The sequence below is a fragment of the Cucurbita pepo genome, chromosome LG01 (genome assembly GCF_002806865.2).
Source record: "Cucurbita pepo subsp. pepo cultivar mu-cu-16 chromosome LG01, ASM280686v2, whole genome shotgun sequence".
NCBI lineage: Eukaryota > Viridiplantae > Streptophyta > Magnoliopsida > Cucurbitales > Cucurbitaceae > Cucurbita > Cucurbita pepo.
The window spans coordinates 150,203-175,996 of NC_036638.1; the positions used below are offsets into that span (position 1 = coordinate 150,203).

Below are 25,794 nucleotides of genomic sequence, written 5' to 3' on the forward strand. Positions count from 1 at the left end.
ATAAACAATTTACAAAATATAGACTGATCTAGCTTAGTCAGTTTAAACACAGCTCTCAATCAGTCAAAGCATCAGCAACTTCTTCAAACCTCCATACGAGATTGTTAAGTAAATTAAATTAGAAATAAAAATTAAAAGAAACCATACTATAAATTAACCAACAAGAATACGCGCGCGCACACACNAAAAAAAAAAAAAAAAAAAAAAAAAAAAAAAAAAAAAAAAAAAAAAAAAAAAAAAAAAAAAGTAATTGGTCATGCTTTGGTAAAGCGATTGAACCACCAACAAGAATGCTCACAAAAAAACCATCCACAAACAACTTGGAAAGAGGAAGAAACAATGACCTGGTTCAAATGTGGTACTAACTTAACACAATGGTGACATTTATATTCAAATGAAAATATCATTCACTATCTTCAATGGATAGCATAAATTGAAAACAATGAGTTTGTACAAGTTGTTGCTATTGTGGTTAGCTTGCTTCTATTACCTATTTTCTTTTCTTCTGTATACGCAGGTTGAAAGCTTCACCAAAACCATGCATTCAAAGAGGGATGTAAGCTTGTTGACTCGCTCCGTAAAAAAGCACGATCACTGACGCTTACTCCGGTAGAGTGAATAACCAACAAGGGCCGAAACAAAAAAGGTCCACAAAACCTGCCATAATCCAAATATTTTTTAGGCTTAAAAAGAGTATTAGTGCTTGTCGAAATGAAATATCGGCAGAAAAGTCCTGTCCTGTCCTGTCTCTTACCGTATTAATTGCGAGCCAACGTTCAAGCCTTCTGATTCTGGACTGCATGTCTTCGATGATCCCTTCCAGTGGAGATGATGCCTCCCTACTAGGGGATGACTCTGAAGCTGTACTACTTCCCTGTTCCAATCATGTTTCCACACATTATCAACATTTGCAAAAAGTTTTTTACAGGTTTTTTCCTCCTTTTAACAAGGAAACTTGAATTTTCATTGATAAAATGAAAAATTACGCAGATAAAAGAAAAAAAATAAAACAATGGAACAAAAACAGCTCAACCAACCAAAGAAACCAACAGAACAGTAAGCATTCAAACCTCAACCACATAATGATGACAGAATTTACACAAAACCGAAGCACACTAGTTTTTATAAGATCTGACAAATAATCAAATAAGCGCTACCTAAACAGCAAAACGACCAAAAACCAACGAGGAAGCTTTTTAACTAGTTTTTATAAGATCTGCCTCTCAAAGAGTATATTATGACATCAATAACCCTCTAGATTGGAAAATAAAGGAGTGCAAACCAAAACTGAAAAATATTTGGTTAGTTCAATTCAGAGACTTTATCGGTTCAATTTTTGTCAGCTCGGTGCCCCTTGCAGTCAGTTTAGTTCGTTTTTGCCAGAAAGTCAGTTTGGGTTTGGTTTCAATGTTGGTTCTGGCCAAAATTCGAACTAAACCAACTTGCTTAAATCTCTAGGTAACACACATACTATGCGATGAACAAAATGCATGTTTCAACAATGTTAATTAACATCCACTCATAATAAATTCACTTAAACTTAAAATAAGAACAACCAAAGATCAGCGGATGGAATGTTCCTAAATCTGAGTTGCAATAACAAGGACATTTTGGAGGAAAAAAACGGCCTTCATACTAAATATTACTAAATAAGTTTATAGTCTTCCGATAATATTAAGGCTTGAATTATCCAATAAATTCAACATACCTGAGATTGAATAAATTCCACAAGTTCTTGCAGCCTTGCAGCTTGATGATTATGGATTAGGCCAGAACTCCTATTTTCTGGCAAACTTTCCAAAATTATTTGAAGATAGCTCTAAAATAGAAAAGGGAACTGTCAGTTTGAAGTACAAAGAAGAATGTTCTGCTTTCATGCTTGTATCCATTGTAACTCAAATAAAATATTTTGTAAGAAAGAAGATTTGCACAAAATCATATAAAGCTTCCCAGCTAGACTCTTCCCCTTTAAACACTATCAAACCATCATATAAGGAGAGCAAACCAAACCAGATATATTGTTATATTTTTACTATTTGGTATAGCTTTGGATAGCTTTCTTTCCTAATTTTCTAGAACCACAATGGCAAATTCCAAAGATCAATTATAAGTGTAACTATCTACATATGTATTAAAGGATAGCTTTGACTACATTAGATGAAATAACTTCGCATCTTGCTTTCAATCACCAACCCTAGCCCCTGCCATCAAACCTAACATTAGCCACCACCATCGTCGAACCTAGTCGAACCATCGTTGGTTCAATTCGTAATTGTCCTACTGCCATGGACTGGCTGCTTTTGTCCACTGTCCTCATTTGTGAACTCAGCTTCAGCATCCATCCTCATAGGCAATCTTATTCTTTGGGTCTAGTTTGCAAAATCTCTTCATTCTCCTCGATGGGTAAGCTTCGTCAAGTGTGTGTCGTCACCACTTATGCCATCAACACTGTTTTTTCTCGGCCATTGTTTTCGCCACCATCCATCAGTTTCATAACTGTTCATCTGGCTGNTTTTTTTTTTTTTTTTTTTTTTTTTTTTTTTTTTTTTTTTTTTTTTTTTGCTTCCGTTATGGTTGAGAGGAGTTACTATGTTGATAATAAGTACTTTAGCATTTGGTTTGAAGATGGTGTGTTATTTGTTTAAGATGTGAAGAACAAGTTGACTATTCCTCTCTGGTTATCTCATTTGCACTGGTTGGAAGGGTTGCTTGTGGATCTTTTGTTTCTTCCATGGTCTATGAACTTTCTCAAGCAAACTAGAGATGATGATGAGATTTTCATATAAAAGTCTAGAGGAATTAGTCATGTACAAAGTTGTTTCTTGTATAAAAAAATGTCACTATCTATAAAATACATTCATGCAGACCAAAAATAAATGCTGGTCCTAATTCTCTGATTTTTCTAAAAGAAAATCAATTTACAACGAATGGAGAAATCCTATAAATCAAAGAACAATGTGCACGTAGTAAAGCAGAACCTTTGTAGTATATGAATCATTCAATTCTAGCATGGAACCAGCTGCCGCAACAGCCTCTTTATCCACCCCTTTTATTTGTAGGTAAGGACAAGGAGCATCTTGTAGATGGTCAACCTCAACTAGAATCTAAAAAGGGACATAAATTTCAAATTAAAAATAGATTAATAAAGGGTTTGCAAACATGATATCTAAAACGACTGAACTAATTAATCAAGATAAGCAAATGCTTCTTCTGTAAGGACCTCTATAACAACCTGGCCTGAATTTTCATAGTAATTCTATTTGGATCTCTAGGCTATCATATGTTTTGTTTGCCTTTGAACCTTGTATAAAATTTATTTTAGTCCTAGTTACTAACTTTTTAAAATTATTTAATATAATCAATACATTGATACGTCTTTGATTCATTTATTTGATTTACAGATTTCTACCAGAAACAAGTGTTCAAAGCCACATGTCAACAATAGGTCAAAGGTCCATTTTAAAAAAGGATTCTAATTTTTGTTAAATAATTTATAAAAATGAATAGTAAGGACAGATTATCTCAAATACAAGGTGTAGTGACTAAAACAAAAAATTCTGAAAGTTGAGGGACTAGAACAGAACAGGTGTGAAAGTTTATTATACTAGTACCTTCCCATCTTGGTATATGTACGCAGATGCTTCAATATAAGCCATGGCTTGATACCTGGCCGCACAAAGGAAAAAAGAAGAGAAAAAAAAAAAAAGGAAAACAAACACACACACACACATCATGTTGTATAGATAATAAACGGTAGTAAAACTTTGTTAAAAAATGAACAGTAGTAAAACTATTGTCAGGACAAACTATCAAAGAAGAAAAACAGGAAACAAATAAACAGATATTCATTAACCAGGTAAACAGTCTCGCAACCAAAAGATTTGCATCTTGACTAAAATTATATATTGATTAAAGAACAAAATATTTCAGATCCTTGTTTGATCTCCTAGAGAACCTATCTGAGTGTTACTAATCTCTACATAAGTAAGGTTCCGTATCACACTGGGAGATCATGATAAATATGAGACTCGAGATATTTACAAGAGTTAAAGATTAGATGGGAGTGTGTCATAGATAAAGTCAAGAGTTGATAGCAGTTAGTTGTATGAAAATTAAGACTAACAGAGAACCTAATTTTGACTTGAGAAGGTGGTATGTAGTAAGCGGAGAGATGAGGCATGCCACCATGCCCAAGCAAAGGCATCTCGAATTGAATATGATTGAGTAGGGATGTGTCTTTGAAAGGTTCATATTTACTTTTATGTAAAGGAAATAAACCTTTCCTTGATATTATATTATGAAAGAATGTAAGAAAAATTACAAACAATTCATTAGGGGCTCATCAAAACATCTCAAAAAACTACAATTTAAAAAAAAAAAAAAGAAAAAAAAGAAAAAAAGAAAAAAAAAATATATATATATAAATTCTTTTTAGTGAATAACCAAAAATTTAATTGTGAAAAAATGAAAAAGAATACAAAGGCATACAAAAACCTGAGAGTCCACAAAAAGGAAAAGAAAAAGGGAGGAAAACTAAAGAAAGAGCTTACAGTCGAGCAAAATTAAGATCTAACCAATAATTATAAAGAGGTATCCATGGAGTCCCGTATAGACACGTTTGTTAGCGAGTGAATGTGATCCCTAACTTTTAGTTAACCGTTAACCATTTTTTGTTAGGTAACTATTTTTACGTTAAACCCACACAATTGAAATATCCCAGCTAACAAATGTAATCATCCAGTCTTCAGCAAATCTCTTGGTTTTTTTCGTCGACATTTTCCTCCCAATTGCCAGAAGTCAACAAGTCAGAGTCTGGTTGAAGTCATCGATGGTATATCATTGCGGAGGAGCCAACTTTATCAACAGTGAAGTTGAATAGCTCAAGTGGTTAGAGCGTCGACCTAACAACACACAGGTCTCAGGTTGAGTAGAAGAAAATACAAAACGCGAAAATACACACATCGTGTGGGGTCCATCTCGGGCAGGCTCACTCACTCCTCCACGCCGCCGTCGTGTGCCGGCATCTCCATCACCGCCACAAAGAGGCCGACGCCGTGATGACGGGCGTCAAATTGTCGTTGAGCGAGTAATCAGGGAGACGACGACCTCAGTACCCGATGCTGACAAGGTCCAACTACAGGCGCAACCTACAGGCGCAAGGGTTATGGCACGCTGTCGAGCCAGAGGAAGGAGAAACGATCGAGTACTGGGAGGATCGGTTGGCGTTTGCCGCCATATTTTACGGTATGTGCCCCCAGAGATGCTGGCGTCTCTCTCCAACATCGAGCAGTTGGTGTGCAGCGAATGCGGGAATCCAACATCGAGCAGTTGCGGAAGGAGCTCTCGGAGATCCGCTTTAAGGACCGGCGAATCCGTCGATGATTTTTCAATGCGGATCACGGGGTCGTCCCTGATCACCTCGAGCAAGTCGCGATTTCAATCGACATTACTTGACGTGAACGACCTAACAGTGGAAGAGGTGACCGAAAGACTATGTAATGTCGAGCAGCGGAAGAAGAATACCGCTTCAGCTGTCGACAAGGAGGGTCGTCTACTCCTCATAGAGGAGAAATGACTTGCACGCCTACAGCTCCGCGACAACACCGACGAGAGCAACGGGTCCTTTAGCCGCAAAGGCGGTAAGAAGCTATGGAAATCTAGCAGGTGCATGCGCAGGAAAGAGGCAGATCAAAAGGAGTCGACTGACGACGGTCCAATCCAGTGCTTGTACTGTGGGAAGAGAGGTCACCTGAGCAAGAATTGCTGGAACAAGCTCAGGAGCAAGGAGACGGCCGAGAAGGCCCATGTGGCTCAATTCGCGGGACGGTTAAGTTCGGCGATGGCTCTGTCGTCAAGATCGAAGGGTGTGGCACCATCCTGTTCATCGGCAAGGGAGGCGAGCACTACAAGCTGACCGGCGTCTACTTCATCCCGAGGCTCAAGGCTAACCTTGTGAGCCTGGGTCAACTCGATGAGGCCGGCTACCACATTTCCATCAAGCACGGGCTACTCAAGATCCGCGATGATCGACGACGGTTGCTCACACAAGTTCGGTGCACAACAAATCGTCTTTACATCCTGGAGTTGGAGTTGGAGATAGAGCAACCAGTCAGCTTCTCGGCCAGGACCGAAGAAGTATCTTGGAGGTGGCACGCAAGGTACGGACACCTAAATCACAACCTCCCAATTGCCAGTCAACAACGTACCGAAGTACCAGTCAGCCTCCCAATTGCCAGAAGTCAACAACGTTGAACCTAATAAGAGGTCACATTTCCCTCCAAGATCTCTCAATCCCATTGAAAGCACTGTTATTTCTCTCTCCCACAAACCTCACACAACAACACACACACCTCAACCTGACAAGGAAAGTGAAAAATGAACTTCTCGATCATCTCTCTGCAATCCTTGTCTAGACAAGCTGAAGCCAAACTCCTCAAAGAAACATCTTAAATCACAACCCCATGATCAACGTCCTCAGCTGCCCTCTTGCAAAGAACACAACAGAATAGCCCAACTAAATTGGACAGCTTTCTCAAGACTTGATCCAAGGTGTTAACCCTTTTATGGAGAACCTGCCACATAAAGAACTTAACCCTCTTTCAAATATTCACCATCCACAAGTCAAAGACGCAACTTGTGGGAGAGGGATTGACGAAGCAAAGAAAGAAGGATTTGCAAGAAAAGCCTTAGACCAATAAAGACTCCACAAACGAGTATCCCTTCCACCAGCTTAAAATGAAACTCCCCCACCAATGGAAGGAGGGCAACAACATCCAACGTTTCTTTATTAAACAAAGGACGCTAAAGCCCCAAAATAGGCTAGAGCGGTCTGAATGTTAGGCAACACATCAGCCACTGAGTAGTTCATCATCGAAAATAAGTGACCAGACCCAATTCTAGCCCCTTTAAATAAAAGATTAACCGACTTGTTAAACAAGTCAATTAAAAGCCAATATTGAATGGTAAACAAGTTGGTGATGAGGTTGTTTTGTGAGTTATTCTTTGTCTTATTTTATTTGATTGGAGCCCCTTCCTTTAGTGGAGTTCCCCTTTGTGGGCTTGGTTTTTTTGGATGTTAGTGTAATCTTTCATTTTTTTCAATGAAAGTTTAGTTTTTATCCCAAAAAAAAAAAAAGAAAAAAAACTGAAGGATGAACAGAATAATCTTATAACAATTTGCATAAGTTGATCCTAATTCAAAAGATTTTGTGCAAGATCTTAAAACTGAAGGCTCATGGTTCTCTAGCTTACCCCAGATTAAGAAGGCCAGCAACTGTACTAATACTAATGTCAAAGTCCACCTTCGGTTGAATGATGAAATTCCCTTCTCTTATAGGCTACAATAAGATTCAGGGAAAAAATAAAAAACATAGATCACATCAAATTCATAAATGAGCATGGGATGGTCAAGTTGAAGAAAATTATGTAAACTGTAACCAACCTCCCGTATCAACAATGCAAATCGGCCTTCACATATTCTAACTCGTATACAATCACTCTCTGTTAACTGCCCATTTGTAGGAATTCCTGGAAGCCTCAAATATATGTCGATGAAATTTTGTATAGAACTACAGACCTTTGATGATTCAAGAATTTTGACTATATCTTGATAAGCCACCTGTAATGAAATAAGAAACAAAAAAGTTTATCAAGCTCAAGGTTTTCACAAATACAAAGTCCATGTCCAGAAAAGCTCTCACCTGCTTGTTACTCTTCAGCACAAATAGTGAGCTCTCAGGAGAAAGCACAGGATCAAAGTCATTCCGTATTTTGAGCTGTATAAAAGAAAGTAAACAATGTGGCATCATTATAGATATTGTGAACCACTACCAAGCCAAAAAAATATGCTTTTTATCATCACGTAAAGATGCTTACTGCATAAGATGTATTTTCAAAAAGGGGCCAAAATAGTTGCATAATCAGCACAATTCATGGAAATTTTAACATGAAAAGTGAGTGGAGTAAAATGTTGATACGTAAGAGGTCCAGTCCTAATAAAGCCAACAGTTCCCAATCTGGTATCTAGCAGAAACATAGTAGTGGCCACAATTAGTTACTAGTTTCTATTTGGTGTTTGTTGCTATCCAAAAATTATTTTTGACACAAATTTATTTATTTATTTGTTGGTTTTCGTTATCCAAATATTATTCTTTCAGATTCATTAAAGGACAAAAATGTTCAAATGCACCTCAAATCTCAAAAACAAGCGATTTGGTTTAAGTTAGCAAAACCTGCGAGTATAATAGGCAAGAGGCATTAAAATAATCCTCAACATAAGAAATTGGATTAATCTTAGGTGACTTTATGTTTACTAACATGCGCGTGAACAAGATGTGGTTCAATGTGCTGCTGGAACATAGGAAAAACTGTCATCATTATGTCATTTTGTGACATGAAACACCCTGCTTTGCATTTATCTCTTTGGACTCGAGAAATCAGATGTGAATGAACACCTCCAACCTGTTTCACAAAAATAAACAAAATGGAAATTAGAGAAATGTGAACCTAGAGGAATATTTGAAGCATACAGAGTCAGACATTAGAAAATAATCAACTGATTAAAACTATGATAATAAACCATAAAAATGTAGTTTTCCATTCTTACAACAGCAATCCACAGGTCAAGTGATTTCCTGATGTCCGGATGTAAAGCATATACTCCTTCAAAAATGATCTGGTACAAAAAATAAAATAAGTCCTATCAACTCAAAAAACCAAGAGTTGATAGTTGCCAACAAAATTTATTTAGTTCTCACTTATGAACTATAGGAACTGTCAGCTTCAAAAGAAAATGCTCTGACCGTACTTATCAAGCCTAGTATATAAAGTACTTTACCCTTCTATAATAAAATGGGAATAAGAATGCTAATGAGAAGAATAGCTATTATCTCAAAGGTATTTACTGCAGTGAGTTCGAGCATCTTCATCGCATAAAAATAGTTAAATATCATAACCATTAATTTCATATTTACAAGAAAAATTGTCAGTACAGAAAAGGAGAATAATACGGGTCTTCGGAAGAACAATTTGGTAATGGAACAAAAAATATGCATCACAAAAATTGTAGTTCACATCCCAAGTCATGACTATTAATTTTGAAATTTCACTAAGTTAGTTTTTTGAAGTCTATGTCTTCTCCACGCCAGAACTCTAGAAACATTAAGAGTTTTCCTTATTAAGCTCACTTGAGAGAAAATGTCTCGAAAATGTTACTCAAAGACTACAGGCCTTAACCAACAGCACTGCCCCTTGGGGGATTAGGTTCGTTCTTTCTTTTGAAGGTCAGTTCTGTTATTTTCCATCTCACAACAATAATAAGTGATGCATTTGACACACAACTTTGTAATCTTTTTCTCTATATATGCAGAACGTGCCCAAATAATATCTCCTTTATAAAACATCATGGGTAAAAATTAAACATATGCTGTAAGGTCAACAGAGCTCAGTGAAACTTCATTACAAACCATGTTACAAGGGAAGGCTCAATGGAAAATTTCGTTGATGATTAGAATTCAAACTGCAAGTTTTTCCACTTCATAAAAGATAGACATAAGCAGTACTATATCCTTCTATTCATTGTAACTCGTCTATATCCTTCTACTCATTGGGACTCGTCATTTCTACACAGGAATTGTATAGGAGCTAAGATTCCTTAAAAAGAAAATCGGTAGGGGAAATAGATATATAAATAATTAATGAAAGCTAATTAACTAAGCATAAAAACAATTCAAGAAAATCATTCACTCTATTGATTTTCTATTATTTCTTTTCTTTTACATCACCAAATCCATGATTGATGGAAGCCCTTACTCAGGAACCGTCCCTTGCTATCCCTTTCCAAACCTTTTATATTCATTTAAAGTTAAGAGAAAAGTGAAATAACAGACCACTCCACAATCTTCAGAAACTTCAAGATCCTTAAAACCACTTCGAGCACCAGTCTCCAGGTCAAATACCGGTACTTTTGTTCTTCGACCATTTCTCATGTCATCAATATTCTGAAAATGCATAATAAGAATAACAAGCGTAAGACAACTACAACAATGATTTGTGACTGTATCTTCGTATGTAATTTTGGTCATGGCTAACTCATATAATGCTCTTCCTTGAGAAACCTCAGTGAGTTTTTCCTTTTCTAGCCATTAGTTACTTATTCAATCTTTGAAAAGATGCATTTGAAAAAGGATAAATATGAGTTCACAAAGAAGCTACATACTGCAGCTGTTTAAAGGATAGAAATAGCAATAAAATGACCACTTCGGACAAAATCAGAAAACACACGCATCTTCAACCTTGGACAGCAGCGGCAGATCAAGCGTGCTGAAATCATCATACTTGAAATCCTTCACTTGCTCCGATTTGTAATAACTCTCGAGAGAAATTACTTCACATCCAACAATATTAGCCATTTTATGAGCTAAACTAGTCTTCCCTGACCCACTTGGACCACCTGAAACAGTAGCATCGGGAATGAAGAATAGTTGAATAACTTATGGGAAGTATAAGATTCAATAGTAACTCAGTTGTACGAAATGAATGTAACTTAAAATCTGGGTTATTTCTCATCAACTTGAGGCTAAGATGTTGATACATGGGCGGAAGTAGGCGATGAAATTTACTTGGTATATAAGGTTTTCTTAGTTAGTTATGTGGGATAGTTAGCATTTCCTAACAATTCTTCCTGAAAAAACGGAACTTTCACTAAGAAAAATATAAGAATATAAGGACATNAAAAAAAAAAAAAAAAAAAAAAAAAAAAAAAAAAAAAAAAAAGAAACCCAAAGCTAATTATAAGAACGCAACTCAATCCATTGACAGCCCACAAAGACAAGTAATCTAATCACCTCACAGAACTCCTTAATCGATTTCTCAACCCCTTTACAGAATAGATATTCCATTATATAAAGGGGCAGTGAAGGGAGAATAATTAGGGTTAGAATGTGAAGGGGTGGTAGCTCCGTCAAAAAGTTATCAACCTCGTTCTTGATCTATATATACTAGTTTCCATTGCCAGGTTGTCACAGACAATACGATCTGCTGTTAGCTATGTTTTCAAGCTAGAAGGTAGTCGAGTTGGAATCTTCTCAAGGAGTTTCATGTTAACTTCAAAAATCCAGTAGGCGTTATAGCATGTTAACTTTTTATTGCTTAAAAGCAGAAGGCTACAAAAAAAATTTGGTTTTCGAACTTTTCATGAAAGTAACAGTATAGTCTCGTAACATTAGATGATAACGATTTAGTCCATGTACTATTAAATTTGTAACAATTGAAGTTTAACATACAACAATTTAGTATCACTACTTCCAAATTTGTAACAACTTAATCTCTACTTCGAAAACTCTCAATTCATATATAATGTAACAATTTAGTGTTTATAATTTATGAACATATTTAGTCTCTAATCAGTTTATCATTCTACATATATAAGAAATTCTATTGAATCTTAATAATATATTTCAAACTAGGGACTAAATGTTGCAAATTTTAAAATATGGAGACTAAATTGTTACATATTAATAAAAATGAAAGAATACGAGGGAATATAAAAAACTAGAAGGACCAAATTGTTACAAAGTTTTGAGTACAAATTTAATCTTCCATTGAGAAAATGAAAGAATACAAGGGCACATAAGAAAACAAATTCAAACAAAAGGCACAAAACAAATTACAAAAATAGAACCCAAGACCAAGATCATAATTACACAAAGGCCTAATGACCAAAACTAGAAGGACTAAATTGTCACAAAGTTGCAAGGACTAGATCATTATAAACTATAAACTAAACTTCAGGGAGTAAATTTTAACTTTATGAAAGCTCAAGGACCCAAAGACAGAAACACAACCATGATCTGAATAAAATTACCTCATGAACACGAAAAAATTAAAGGGAATGACAAAATATCTACTAAGATGATAAGTATGTCATACCAATTCCAACAATAACAGGAAGATCTTTATTCTCCAATAACGCCTGAAACAATACCAAACCTGCAGTTACTGCGGACAGTAATATGAAGTCCTAAACTGTTCTCTACCAACTCATATAGCATTACTACCTGAATCGCTTGAACAGCTAAAAGCAAACCTCTATCCAGGTCACATGAATCAGGCATTGGAGCAAGCCTCATATAGTCCCTGAAAGAGGCAGGATCTGTGGTTGCTTCATGAGAGTAATCTAAACATGTATCATTCTAATAGAACACCCGTACAAATTTGATCATATAAATGCTAAAACTTAAGGAAATATACCAGTCGTTAAACTATCAGATCGGGGAGGAATAATAAATTGCCATGTTGCAACTACTGGTTCCATTTGAGATTTTGTTGGAGATCGAGTCCATGGCTGAGAAAGATCCTCAAGTCGAGAAACAGGGTTTGAAGTAACACGGATAGGCCTTGGAGCAATGACAACCTTTTCTTGGTTATTAGCCACAGATGTATTTGGTAAAAGTGGAGGGGTATTTAATCGTGGTACACCTGCAGGAGAGGTTACTAAAAATAAGATTTGAAAAAAAAAAAGAACTAAATTTGAAAAAAATGAAGAAAACTACAAAAAACAATAGTGTTTAAAGGGATGCACAAGTATGGCTTATAGAAAATAACCCCCCGGCCAAAAGAAATTCAGAGAAAGCAAGATAAACCTGAAACTAAAGAGATGGAATGAGAAAGAAAGAGAGAAAGGGAAAAGAAAAGAAAAGGATAGCAGAGCAAGGAATACTAGGGTCCACATTTGAAGCTTGTCGTTTCTACCTTTTCTTTCAAGAATCATCTCCAGGTATGACTTTGTAATCCAAGATCCTCTGATACCCATCCTCAACACTTCTTCTCCGACTGTCTAAAAAGGAAAGGAAAAGAGAAAGGAGAAGCCATGAAATGAAAAACATGTCCGCTATCAGTATACATGTAATACTTGCCACCACTAATCCTTCATAGACTAATTCACCCAAAACTATGAATATAGCAAGAAGGATTTTATCATGAAAAATGGAATAAGATAGATGCAATCAGAGAGAGAGAGAGAGAGCATGGTTCTAATCTGAAAATGGTTTGAACAGTCAGACTACACTAAAAGGTGGGGGCAATACCAAAACCAGCCTACAAGGGAAAATAAATAGGACTTATAAAAGGATAATCAGTGCCTACTTTTCGATTTGAGCTTCTCAGCACCATGAATGTCTCACCAAGAGAATCAATTGTTTCAAGCGACACAGAAACATTGCCCTTATTTACTGATATAGAAGCCCTTTTATAACCAACAACTACTGTATACCCCAAGTCCAGCAAACCACCTAAAGTCATCCGTCCAACCTGCTCAATTTAAGATAGAACAAGTAAAATCAACTGAAGTGTGAAGGAATCTATAAGTAACAAAATAATATATCTATAGATGCTAACTTCTAAGTTCTAAAACAAAGGCAAAGGATATAATTGTTAAATCGATGAGTTATGGTAAATTTAATTATATTAATACTCTAACATTTCCTCTCGCTTATAGACTTAAAAATTTGTAAAAGGCTCAAGCTCCTACTCAGATACCAACTTAGTTTTTGGAAGAGTTAAAAATGATTGTATTTCTTCTACATACTGAATCAAATACAAGATCTTATATAGAAGAAAAGACCATCTACCTATAAGGAAAAAATATTAGTAATATAAATAATAAATACAGACATACTACACAACCAATATCACAAAAGATATAATAAAAAATAAATAAATAAAGAAATGCTAAATGGTAAATACTATATGACAAATACATGAAGGGATCTGCCTTTTACAAGCTTCCAAGGTTCAATATTTTCCAACCATACTGTGTGCATCTTAAAAACCATACTATCCTCAAGGTTAAACATCCCACTCCTTGCATAAATGTCATAATCATTTTGAACTCCACCAAAGAGGTCCCCTACAAATTTATCCCTTTCTGTACCAAGACAAATTTGCCTATGTATAACTAATGCAGAAGACTTACAGAGTAGTCAAAACAACATTGTCACGGCCATAAACAATTCAGAGAGTTATTAATAATTAAGCAAAAGGTAGCAGGAGTTTTGCTATCTTCTATTAATCCCTTGGCCATTTGTTAATGACTAGGCAATTTTTTGAAGATAAATCAATTCGTTTCAATCTTGTATTAATGGAACACAAAACACCAACCCAATCTCGACAGAAAAAAAAAAAACAAACTTATGGCAACTACATCAAAAACCGAGATTCTTTGATGTTAACGCACATTTTAACAGGTTAGTGTGAGAACCCTAAATAAACTAGCAATCAAGATTTAAATTTTTTTTTACTCGACTTGTAAAAGTAAACAAAAAAAGGAATCCACCTCGAATCAAAATTGCTAAGCTACCTATTAGTGATGAGTATTCGAAGAATTTATTGCTGATAAGTATTTTGAAGATAATTGCAAACAACATGCACGCAAACACGAGCAAAGAAAGTAGTGAAATGTTATAGCAAACTCTGGTAAGGCAATATTGCTATTTGATATTATTCCAATGATTAATGGATCACTATAAAACAAATCTAGTGCTTCATCTTATGAATAAGATACGTTACCTCAAATTCAGCTTTAGGTCTGATGATAAAATTTTTGTCGACTATCCTCTGATCACCAAGTGATAGATAGTACTTAATACCAGATTGTCGCACTTTAATCCAGTCATTTATGCGCGCTTCTTCACTTGCAGATGGAGGCCTAAGATACATCTCAATAAAACTGGAATCTGAACAAAATTAAGCACTGAAACCAACCCAATATTGACAAGTAGCAACTTGAAATAAATATGTACTGATAGACCTACTTGTCTGTATGCGGTTGATTTCCTTTAAAAAGATGAGCAGAATCTACATCTGGGAACTGTCAGAAAAGACGACAGTTTTAGAGTAAGTGAGCATGCATATGATAACTGTTGCCCACGTTGAGGAACTTAAAATCATGGCAAGGTCATAACGGTTTGTTTGAATAAGGAATAAGAAGAAGAAAAAAAAACTTACTACGGGATATTAGAAAGTACGAAGAATTTATTAAGATTCTATTTTTTTATAAGAAACCAAACAATTTCAGAATTAAAAGGAAAAAAAGTATTTTCCAAACTATTGGAAATTCTGCTGTTCTTCTCAAGCCATAGATTCCAAAAAAAAGAATTTATAAGAAACAAACGAACATATAATGCTCGAAAGATATACAGAAGGTTTAGGGTTACAGAATGGGAGATGAGAAATCCCCACTAAGCCAAAGGGTTACAGAATGGGCTCCTGATTGACCACAACATGGACAAGATCATAATTACAAGAAGAATTAGAGAGAAAACATCAGATGGAGACAAAGCGTAAATAGGTTTGTGTTCCTCTTCCAAAGGCCTATCTCACCCCCTTTTTCTTATTAGTCAGATAGGTTTCCCTTTTCTCCTAGGAAAAAATTTTGTTCCCTCAGCTATGACAAAAAAGAAACTAGGGTCAGGCACCACCATAGCATCAACTCACCCGTTTATTTATAAAATAGGGAGCAATCATGGTACGATAGAGACAAGTAAGATTTTGACTAACTTCTGTTAAACCAAGATATTTTTGACCTTTGTTTTCATTAACTTTCTTCCTGGGACAATCAGTTTAGCCATTCCTATTGGAGAGGTGAAGGAGCCGAAGCCACTTTCCTGAGGAACACGCTTTTTCGAAAGCGATGGTATGATTGCCGAAACTCGAATTCGCAAGGAATTCTATCCCATTGGCTTTGAGGCTACAAGATTTCTCTTCGAAGGCCCTCTGGTTTAAAGTGAAGCCAAAGTATCTTCCTTGACATGTATTAAAAAAATTTCAAAGTATCAAGCTAATCTTGCATGACGACAAAATCAGAGCATTTGTTTTTTGACAAAACTACTCTAAAACAAATTTATACCATGGGAAAACGAAACATGAAAACATCCTTTGCATAAGATTAGGGGGCAAAACAGTAGAATAATCAATCCCATCTTTGCTATACAAAAATAGGTTTTGTTAGCATAAACCAAAAGGATTAGTACAGACCTCACTTCTACATTTCAGCTTGTATATTGCTTCCCTAAATGATGAGACAAAGCTGTTGTTAATTCTTATCTGCAATATTAAAACACAAATATAATTGTAAAGCTGATGTTTCAGATACAATAACAGAGATAAGTCGATATACCAACCTGGGCATGATGGAGGTCTGGCTCTATGTGCTTTCTAAACAAAGGAAATATGCTATCAATAAGGTAATCCAATGAACAGGAATCTCCAATATCATGCCGAACTTTGAAGAGAAGGTTAAAATGAACTCCGCCAACCTAATTTGCCAAAAATAAATCAATAAACTGCTACTTCAACATCTTATTACTAAAAGAAACATCAAAAGGGCTACAGTCTTCCCTAGAGCACATTAGTGAATCTTATATCATAATTTTATCTTTGATATGAAAACATCCATGTGACCAGTAGATTGGAAACTTCTCAAAAAAAGTTGCATACAAAAATTCACATTCACCCCATACATTAGAAATGAAGAATAGAATAAGAAGTTACCACTGCAACCCGAATATCTAGCAAAGAACGTAATTTTGCATGTAATGCGTAGGTTCCATCGATGATTACCTATACAAAAAATGCAGAGAAATCAATCCAAAATAATCAATACATCACACAAGCTAAAGTAATCACCACTTACCACCCCAGACGAAGCACTCTTTATTACTTTTGAACTGACCCGTTTCTTCAGATGAAAGTCAAAAACTGGGATCATGGTGTCTTTTCCATTTGTCAAATCCTGCGAACAGAATTGTAGAGCCCATTCATAAATATTGACTGGAAAAGTAGGGACATTGTAAAACATTAAGTTTCTGGAAACTAATATTAAAAACTTAATAGAGCCAAGTTGGGCAGACATATAAAAAAAAATAATAATAATAAAGAAAAAAAAACCTCAAGATTCTGCACTAGAAGATCAAAGTCTATAGAATCCAAATCATTCCCCTCGTCAACTCCATCACGATAATTTTCCATCGATATAACATTACAGCCAATTACAGATGCCACTTTCTCTGCTAAGCTTCAACAAAACCACATAGCATGACATATCAGAGCAATTGAAAGATGGTAAGTAAACCCTAACCAATGTTTTCTCACCAGGGTGAAAAAGAAGGGGGGAAAAAATGTTATACCTGGTTTTACCAGAACCGCTTGGACCACCAATTCCAACTGTTACAAGTCCATCTTTCTTCTCTCTAAGTTCTTGGATGGATTTTACTAATAGATAATATCCATGATCGAAAGACTGCATATGTCAATTCAGAAATGATTAACCTCATTCACAAGGTTTCAGAGTGTATCATTAGATACATATTAGTGGACTCACAGAATTAGCAGAACTATCCTTTCCCAATAATGTATGACAGCGAGATACAAACAGACATAGTTGAGGATAAATACAAAGAACCAGCCTGAGCATACTCAACTAAAATGTCAAAGGTTAAAAAATTCCTCCCCAAGTGAACGAGAAAGTCGAAGTTACCAGTTTACAATGTGCTTTGCATGACGAAAATTATGAAGAATAACCAGCATCAATTCAGCACAGCACTAANAAAAAAAAAAAAAAAAAAAAAAAAAAAAAAAAAAAAAAAAAAAAAAAAAAAAAAAAAAAAAAAAAAAAAAAGTGGAATTTAGAGATTACCAAGAACACCCCATACAAAAATAGAATCAAAGAAAAAATCCCAGTCCAATTCGCTCGAATCAGTAACAAAACAGTCATACAAGTCAACAAAAACCAGAATTCAGGCGATTAATCAAACGCACCACATGTAGCGGCAGTGATTGAAGGATGGAGGAGGAAGAGGTGGAAGTGGAGGGCTGTTTTTGGTAGAAATCTCTGCCTTCTTGGAGAACCCGCTGGACCACCTCGTCATCCATTTTCGATCGGCGGAGAAAAAAGATGTCCCAATTCCCAAAAACGTCAGCAAGTACTTATACGAGGGGCTTGCGTGTTGAAGAAGCCAATCAAATTGAAGAACAGAAACGAATTCGAGAGACGAGAAAATGGACACGGAAAATCGTAAAGAAGAAAAAGGGATTGGTGCCGGACATGATGTTCAAGCTTTACGCCTTTCAATTCTGCCTCCGAATCTTTTCGCGGAGTACGCCTTCCGCTCTGGTTTTTGCTTCCTACATTATTATGTATATGATAAAAAAAAATTTGTAAATGGTAAAGCAAACACAACTTATCTCACTTGATTTCCCATCATCGTTTCAAGTAAATTTTGTTAGCTTAAGCTTTTCGATCCAAAGAAATTCCATTCCAAATTTAGATGAGTATTTCAATACCCTAAAAAAATTTAGAAACTTTAGGCTTAAAGTTTTCCATTAAAAAAAACATTTTCACATGGGTTCAAATAAATCATTATACTCGAAGGAAAATAGTTGTTATATACAACTTTTTCATTTGTATTTTACTCATGATTCATGATTTTACAGTACAACTTCTCTGTTCACTTCTTTGATTTCAACCTTGCTTTAGAATTGTCTCCGTCCATCTCCATTGCTCGCACCACCTTCAATTGAACAACGGTGGGTGAGATTGTTGGATTTAGCTTTTAATCCATGGTCGATTCCACTTCCTCATCCTCAGATTGTTCTTGATTGCAGCATCATCTGATCGTGGTCGTAGCTTCGTGGAGGTAGTCACAATAAATTAGTTGGTGTATAGTGTCACTAATTTATTCCAAACCCCCGCCACCTAAGATTATGCCAACCACAAGTTGAATAAAGAAAAATATAAGCAAAAGACCCCGCAACCAATTAAATATGACTAATAGCAGTTATTGTTTCCAAAGAATCCAAGTTTTTTTAAATTATTCCCAAGTATTTATAATTTTTTTTTATTAGGATTAATAAATTTATAAATAGTTGCTCAAAATATATGCATGGGTCATACTTTCCAAATAAACTTGAGAAAATTAAATAATCATTCACTAAAAATAGTGTCCCGGGTGATCAATAAACTTTAAAATAAAGCCAATATTTATTTTTTCTTTAATTTGGTTCTTAATACTTTGTTACACATTTACATATTGCTTTTTTGCAGTTTTTTTTAAATAATAATTTTTCTTTAGCCATTAATAATTTTTTATATAAAAATAAAATGGATTCAACATTTTTGTATGGAGAGAGCTTAAAGGTTATTGATATGCATACATTTAATATATATATATATATATATATATATATTAAAGTTTCAAATCTGCATACTTTATTTATACTTTATTTGTCGTAATAAAAAGTTATAATTATTTGAAAATTGTTTTAAAGAACAAATTCTTAAATTACCATTTCCAGGGTTGATTGGATTTTTTTGAGAGAGCCTAATTTTATTATCTTTTTCAAAACAAGTATCTTTCCTCGTTCTCTAATTCACACTTAAATTTTTTTTTTCTTTTGTAATAAAGTGGTTAGGGAGACGTACAAGCATAAAAAATTCTCTGTAATGAAATGTATGAAAGTATTATGTACATCATGACCATGTTATATAATTTAAAAAGCGGGATCTCATGCATGTTACATGAGTATGTTATTTACGAATATGTACCCTTTGATATGACATGCGCTCCTTACGTATATTTTGATATGATATGCGCTCCTTTCTTTTTGTTAGTTTTCAACCGCGTGTGTATCCACTAGCCTATAATTAAACCTAGAGGTCTGTATGAGTCCGCCTAATAAATACATAGAGATGTAACGTTCCTGTTTTCCATTCAGAAGGAATAACAAACAACAGGTCTGAAACCTCCACCGGGTACATATTGTTCTGTAATGTTCTAAAGAAACATTTTTTTTTTAAAAAAAAAAAAAAAAAAAAAGAAAGTTATTCGAAAAAGCAGCTACTTTTTTGTTTTAATTGGAAGCAATCGTGCAGGATACCTGAAGAGCAAGAAAGAAGAGTTGAGGAGTGGGCGTATAAATAGGGGAAGGCATGGGGCATAGTTGTTTGTGGGTTTGTTTGAGTAAGGCAATCAAGCTATACATAGGATAGTCCTGAAACCATGCCTCTTGTTGAAGAGCTTTCGAGGGAAGTAGAAATAAAGGCAGCTGCAACTGAATTCTACAACATCTTCAGACACCATTCTTTCAATCTCCCAAATATTTCTCAGTCCATCCAGAAAGTTGAAGTTCGTGATTCCATCACGTTCTAGTATTACACAGTCGGTATGCCTACATACATACATACATACACACTCACTTTTCTTTTCACTTCTTTTATACCATATTCTAAACCATTCATCTCCTCTTGTTTTGCTATGTGGTTGGCTAAGATGGTAAAGCTGAAATTTACAAAGAACGAGAGGAATTCGACGATAACGACCTACTCATATCCATGATTGGAGTGGGAGGAGATATGTTCAAGTATTACAAGGCCTTTGAGGTTATTTTTCAAGTTGTACCAAAGGGACCTAAACTTAGCTTGGTAGTTTTGCGCATGAAATATGAGAAACTTGACCATAACTCTCCCAATCCAGACAAGTACGTTGGATTTTTGAACAACTTGATCAAGGACATTGAATCCCACCTTAAAGATAAATAAACCTCTATATGTCTCTATTCGAGCTTCATCTCATTCATATTATAATATGATTGAGTATGTTGTGTCTTAGTTGTGTTTTTGCTCCCAATCTACATATCTTCTAGACTTGATGTGTATGTTTGTACTTATTACCTATGGTTCTCTATGTTTGTGAGGATTTTCTATAAACTAAATAAGTATCCTCATGCAGACTAGATTCTCGTGTATTCTCTCAGTTATATAATAAAATGTTATCTTTTGGTATGCTACCGCGACATCTTGCTTATCAAAGAACTCAAATCACGATCCGTTATTACTAACGTATACTAATTTTAAGAAAAATAAATGTAAACAAAAAGAATATATATACATATATATTTATAGTAGTATAGAAAATAAAGGAGAACAACCAATATTACATATATTCACATAAATATGTTAGAACAAAATAAATAGGCATATGGTTGTCAATATTTGATTGATGACTATCTTAAATATTACGTATCTTTGGGTTATGCTTATGGCCTACAAGAGATGTGCATTACTGGGTGGGGTCAAGTGATCGAATTCATCTCAGTCGAGGGAGTTAACACTGCATCCGTACACAAAATATGTAAATATGTAAATATGTGAAAGGCATAGAGAGTTCTCTTGCAAGAGGAATTAAAATTTCATGGTGTCGAAGTTATAAGTTCAAAGAACCATTTAAAACTTTGTTTCCTTTTGCCATGCTTGAATTAACGATGGGCAAGACTGAGAATAATCTGGCAATCCAGCTCCTTCTTGAAAAAATTCCAGCAATTTCAAGAGTGGAATTGAAAACATAAACAAGAACCATAACGAGAAGAAGAGTTGTTAAAACGTTGGAAAGAGATTGTGGAGAGTTCGATTCTCTTTTCTTCTTGATAATGATCATGGATCAGTTTTCAAGGAAATTTGTCAAACTTCTTGAAGATGGTTTATCATCTATTTACTCAGATTATTCTTACAAATTATTGTGGATCCAAAAATCGAGAAGAAAGAAGAACCCTACCAAATTGAGAATTTTTGTCCAAAGATAGCATCTTCACTGGAAATTAATAAATTATTCTTATCATCATCAACAATGAAGAGATAGCAGAAGTTAACAATAATTACAAAACTTTAGGTCTTTTGAAAAATAGCTCAACAAATCTTTAGATTCGATTAACAGAAAAAGGAATACAGTAAGTTACACAATAAACAATGGTGTTAATATTAATGATAAATCAAAAGTGTCCATATGCTTTATTCGGATCCTGTAAGCAAAAGAAATAGCTCATCATCGGTAATTGATCCCATTTCCATTGCTCTTTCTAACGCACTTAATCCTCCACCATCTTTGATTGATTGTCGAGCACCTCTGTTCATAAAGTTATAAGAAGCAGGGACACAGATAATAAGATTGCATAAGAACACCACTATCAATGTCATTTAAAATAATATACACTTCTAGCTTGATCAAGCCACTCTAACAAATAATTTTCACATTGGTCCCCAGTATTTTTTAAAATTTGATTTGTTCATTAAGATTTGTGTCAAATTGTTCCGTCGTCAGCAAACGTTATAAAGTTCCACCATTGACATCAGAAAACCTTCCAGCTACATGTCAATTGCCTTTTGTTAAAAAAATGTTGTAAATCTATTTTTACGTTAGGATGAAAAGAATGGAATTAAAAGCTTATAATGTAACTTTGGGACCAGATGAAGAGTTCTTCCTCAATGTTTATGAGAAATTGCGAACTACATCTCTTACTTGAGTAATGCAGAGAAAAGTTAGAATGAGCAAATCAAGTGTTTACGCCTCTAGACTCCATTACTTCTTGCCAGTAAAAGATTGCTACATTGTTAAAGTAAAAGATTAAATTATCACAGCCCATTAGATTAAGTTTTTGTGGAGTGCTGATTTAACGTAGTATCATAGTAGGAGGTTCTATGTTCACACATTTGTAATGTCATTTTCTCCCAATTAATACCAATCACCAGTTGTTGGATTTTGTACTAATATCCAAACCGTGTAAAGGAGAGTTGGAAGTATTGATATAAGACTCTACCTTAACCTATTAGCTTAGGCTTTTGGATTGGGGATACTTGACACCTATATTTTCTAATAATCAACAAAAGGGTAGTTCTCTAAGTAGCAACAGCCACCCTCACCCAACAACAAAACACCACAAAAATAAACAGCTCCAACATAAAGAAAGGAAAAAAAAAAAAAAAAAAAGAAAGAGAACAGATTGTACCTTCTCAGTAGCAACTTAGCCAGCGTGTTGTTTTTCTGGGAGATGCATTGGTGTAGAGGCGTCCTTCCATGAGAGTCGCGTACATTTATATCAGCACCAAATTGCAATAACAATTCAAGCATCACTTGGTTGTCATTTTGACAAGCGAGATGCAATAATGAGCAACCTTGAAGACTGCTCCTTGACTCATTAGAATCCATATCTCTCCCGCACGATGATGGATTATGTGATTCTCGATTGCCTCCCGAGGGTTCCTCATCCAAATTCGGGCTTGAACTGACACTGACCGCATGATCATAAGTTTTGTTGACAATTGACACTGCCGAAACTGCAATGAGGCGGTAGACTTCTCGCAAGTCATTTGTTTGGACAGCTTCCCAGATACTTTTTGCATAAGAATTGTTGCCGGATGCTTCGGTATCCTTGACCAAAAGCAGTTTCTCTACATACTATTCAAGAAACAGAAGCTACAAATAATAAACTTATATGACAAAACTTGTGAAAAGGTACTGTGAGCTTCATATGAGAGAAATATGAAAATACAAACATATCCCAAGAGAAAGTCATCAATGCAGTGAAAACAAAAATATTTAAATGATCTTCTAGAATAGTGACCAATAACAATAATGTGTAGATATTATAATAATAATGTGGAAGGATACTACCTTACTCTCTGATTGTATTGAAAAACAGAAGTGCGATTACAAGATATATACAAGACAGCCCAGACAATTCTCGAGGCCTATCCGTCAACAAACACAGTACTAATATCCGTGCNAATATATATATATATATATATATATATATTAAAGTTTCAAATCTGCATACTTTATTTATACTTTATTTGTCGTAATAAAAAGTTATAATTATTTGAAAATTGTTTTAAAGAACAAATTCTTAAATTACCATTTCCAGGGTTGATTGGATTTTTTTGAGAGAGCCTAATTTTATTATCTTTTTCAAAACAAGTATCTTTCCTCGTTCTCTAATTCACACTTAAATTTTTTTTTTCTTTTGTAATAAAGTGGTTAGGGAGACGTACAAGCATAAAAAATTCTCTGTAATGAAATGTATGAAAGTATTATGTACATCATGACCATGTTATATAATTTAAAAAGCGGGATCTCATGCATGTTACATGAGTATGTTATTTACGAATATGTACCCTTTGATATGACATGCGCTCCTTACGTATATTTTGATATGATATGCGCTCCTTTCTTTTTGTTAGTTTTCAACCGCGTGTGTATCCACTAGCCTATAATTAAACCTAGAGGTCTGTATGAGTCCGCCTAATAAATACATAGAGATGTAACGTTCCTGTTTTCCATTCAGAAGGAATAACAAACAACAGGTCTGAAACCTCCACCGGGTACATATTGTTCTGTAATGTTCTAAAGAAACATTCTTTTTTTAAAAAAAAAAAAAAAAAAAAAGAAAGTTATTCGAAAAAGCAGCTACTTTTTTGTTTTAATTGGAAGCAATCGTGCAGGATACCTGAAGAGCAAGAAAGAAGAGTTGAGGAGTGGGCGTATAAATAGGGGAAGGCATGGGGCATAGTTGTTTGTGGGTTTGTTTGAGTAAGGCAATCAAGCTATACATAGGATAGTCCTGAAACCATGCCTCTTGTTGAAGAGCTTTCGAGGGAAGTAGAAATAAAGGCAGCTGCAACTGAATTCTACAACATCTTCAGACACCATTCTTTCAATCTCCCAAATATTTCTCAGTCCATCCAGAAAGTTGAAGTTCGTGATTCCATCACGTTCTAGTATTACACAGTCGGTATGCCTACATACATACATACATACACACTCACTTTTCTTTTCACTTCTTTTATACCATATTCTAAACCATTCATCTCCTCTTGTTTTGCTATGTGGTTGGCTAAGATGGTAAAGCTGAAATTTACAAAGAACGAGAGGAATTCGACGATAACGACCTACTCATATCCATGATTGGAGTGGGAGGAGATATGTTCAAGTATTACAAGGCCTTTGAGGTTATTTTTCAAGTTGTACCAAAGGGACCTAAACTTAGCTTGGTAGTTTTGCGCATGAAATATGAGAAACTTGACCATAACTCTCCCAATCCAGACAAGTACGTTGGATTTTTGAACAACTTGATCAAGGACATTGAATCCCACCTTAAAGATAAATAAACCTCTATATGTCTCTATTCGAGCTTCATCTCATTCATATTATAATATGATTGAGTATGTTGTGTCTTAGTTGTGTTTTTGCTCCCAATCTACATATCTTCTAGACTTGATGTGTATGTTTGTACTTATTACCTATGGTTCTCTATGTTTGTGAGGATTTTCTATAAACTAAATAAGTATCCTCATGCAGACTAGATTCTCGTGTATTCTCTCAGTTATATAATAAAATGTTATCTTTTGGTATGCTACCGCGACATCTTGCTTATCAAAGAACTCAAATCACGATCCGTTATTACTAACGTATACTAATTTTAAGAAAAATAAATGTAAACAAAAAGAATATATATACATATATATTTATAGTAGTATAGAAAATAAAGGAGAACAACCAATATTACATATATTCACATAAATATGTTAGAACAAAATAAATAGGCATATGGTTGTCAATATTTGATTGATGACTATCTTAAATATTACGTATCTTTGGGTTATGCTTATGGCCTACAAGAGATGTGCATTACTGGGTGGGGTCAAGTGATCGAATTCATCTCAGTCGAGGGAGTTAACACTGCATCCGTACACAAAATATGTAAATATGTAAATATGTGAAAGGCATAGAGAGTTCTCTTGCAAGAGGAATTAAAATTTCATGGTGTCGAAGTTATAAGTTCAAAGAACCATTTAAAACTTTGTTTCCTTTTGCCATGCTTGAATTAACGATGGGCAAGACTGAGAATAATCTGGCAATCCAGCTCCTTCTTGAAAAAATTCCAGCAATTTCAAGAGTGGAATTGAAAACA

The 25,794-nt window shown here is 34.9% G+C and overlaps 2 protein-coding genes and 2 long non-coding RNA genes across 8 annotated transcripts; 2 read left to right on the forward strand and 2 right to left on the reverse strand.

Moving 5' to 3' along the window:
* Window positions 1-291: 291 nt before the first annotated feature.
* Window positions 292-18,687, reverse strand: LOC111780612. Of its 5 annotated transcripts, XM_023661055.1 has the most exons (27): window positions 18,523-18,687; window positions 17,815-18,180; window positions 17,184-17,296; window positions 16,945-17,071; window positions 16,691-16,789; window positions 16,549-16,617; window positions 16,179-16,313; window positions 16,033-16,101; window positions 14,811-14,866; window positions 14,566-14,725; window positions 13,144-13,308; window positions 12,751-12,835; window positions 12,250-12,477; window positions 12,057-12,151; window positions 11,929-11,971; window positions 10,293-10,450; window positions 9,888-9,998; window positions 8,606-8,674; window positions 8,317-8,460; window positions 7,701-7,775; window positions 7,442-7,618; window positions 7,252-7,337; window positions 3,612-3,666; window positions 2,979-3,104; window positions 1,709-1,819; window positions 755-874; window positions 292-657 (listed from the first exon to the last, which is right to left on the reverse strand). In XM_023661055.1, exons 2-27 carry the CDS (start codon window positions 17,926-17,928, stop codon window positions 592-594), a joined length of 2,856 nt encoding a protein of 951 aa, XP_023516823.1. In that variant the 5' UTR covers window positions 17,929-18,180; window positions 18,523-18,687; the 3' UTR covers window positions 292-591. The 5 variants fall into 5 exon arrangements, with proteins under 5 accessions (XP_023516823.1, XP_023516839.1, XP_023516831.1 ...); XM_023661071.1 differs by lacking the exons at window positions 17,815-18,180; window positions 18,523-18,687 and adding an exon at window positions 17,693-17,808; XM_023661063.1 differs by lacking the exons at window positions 17,815-18,180; window positions 18,523-18,687 and adding an exon at window positions 17,378-17,527.
* Window positions 18,688-19,976: 1,289 nt separating this feature from the next.
* LOC111809056 lies at window positions 19,977-20,841 on the forward strand. The gene is made up of 2 exons (XR_002817171.1): window positions 19,977-20,217; window positions 20,325-20,841. It is a non-coding gene; the product is annotated as an uncharacterized LOC111809056 (long non-coding RNA).
* A 796-nt stretch (window positions 20,842-21,637) lies between these two features.
* Window positions 21,638-23,599, reverse strand: LOC111790658 (ADP-ribosylation factor GTPase-activating protein AGD2-like). Its single transcript, XM_023671655.1, has 2 exons — window positions 22,834-23,599; window positions 21,638-21,953 (listed from the first exon to the last, which is right to left on the reverse strand). Exons 1-2 carry the CDS (start codon window positions 23,031-23,033, stop codon window positions 21,839-21,841), a joined length of 315 nt encoding a protein of 104 aa, XP_023527423.1. The 5' UTR covers window positions 23,034-23,599; the 3' UTR covers window positions 21,638-21,838.
* Window positions 23,600-24,374: 775 nt separating this feature from the next.
* On the forward strand, window positions 24,375-25,239 carry LOC111790664. Its single transcript, XR_002814527.1, has 2 exons — window positions 24,375-24,615; window positions 24,723-25,239. It is a non-coding gene; the product is annotated as an uncharacterized LOC111790664 (long non-coding RNA).
* Window positions 25,240-25,794: the final 555 nt, after the last annotated feature.

What these genes read in the sequence shown, in the direction of transcription:
- LOC111780612 (XM_023661055.1), bottom strand. Translation starts at nt 17,928, where the DNA reads ATGGATGACGAGGTGGTCCAGCGGGTTCTCCAAGAAGGCAGAGATTTC. An exon ending in AATCACTGCCGCTACATGTG is followed by an intron (nt 17,297 to 17,814) that starts GTGCGTTTGATT and finishes TGACATATGCAG; the next exon opens with TCTTTCGATCATGGATATTA. An exon ending in CAGACCTCCATCATGCCCAG is followed by an intron (nt 16,102 to 16,178) that starts GTTGGTATATCG and finishes TTAATATTGCAG; the next exon opens with ATAAGAATTAACAACAGCTT.
- LOC111790658 (XM_023671655.1), bottom strand. Translation starts at nt 23,033, where the DNA reads ATGGATTCTAATGAGTCAAGGAGCAGTCTTCAAGGTTGCTCATTATTG. An exon ending in GCTAAGTTGCTACTGAGAAG is followed by an intron (nt 21,954 to 22,833) that starts GTACAATCTGTT and finishes CTTTATGAACAG; the next exon opens with AGGTGCTCGACAATCAATCA.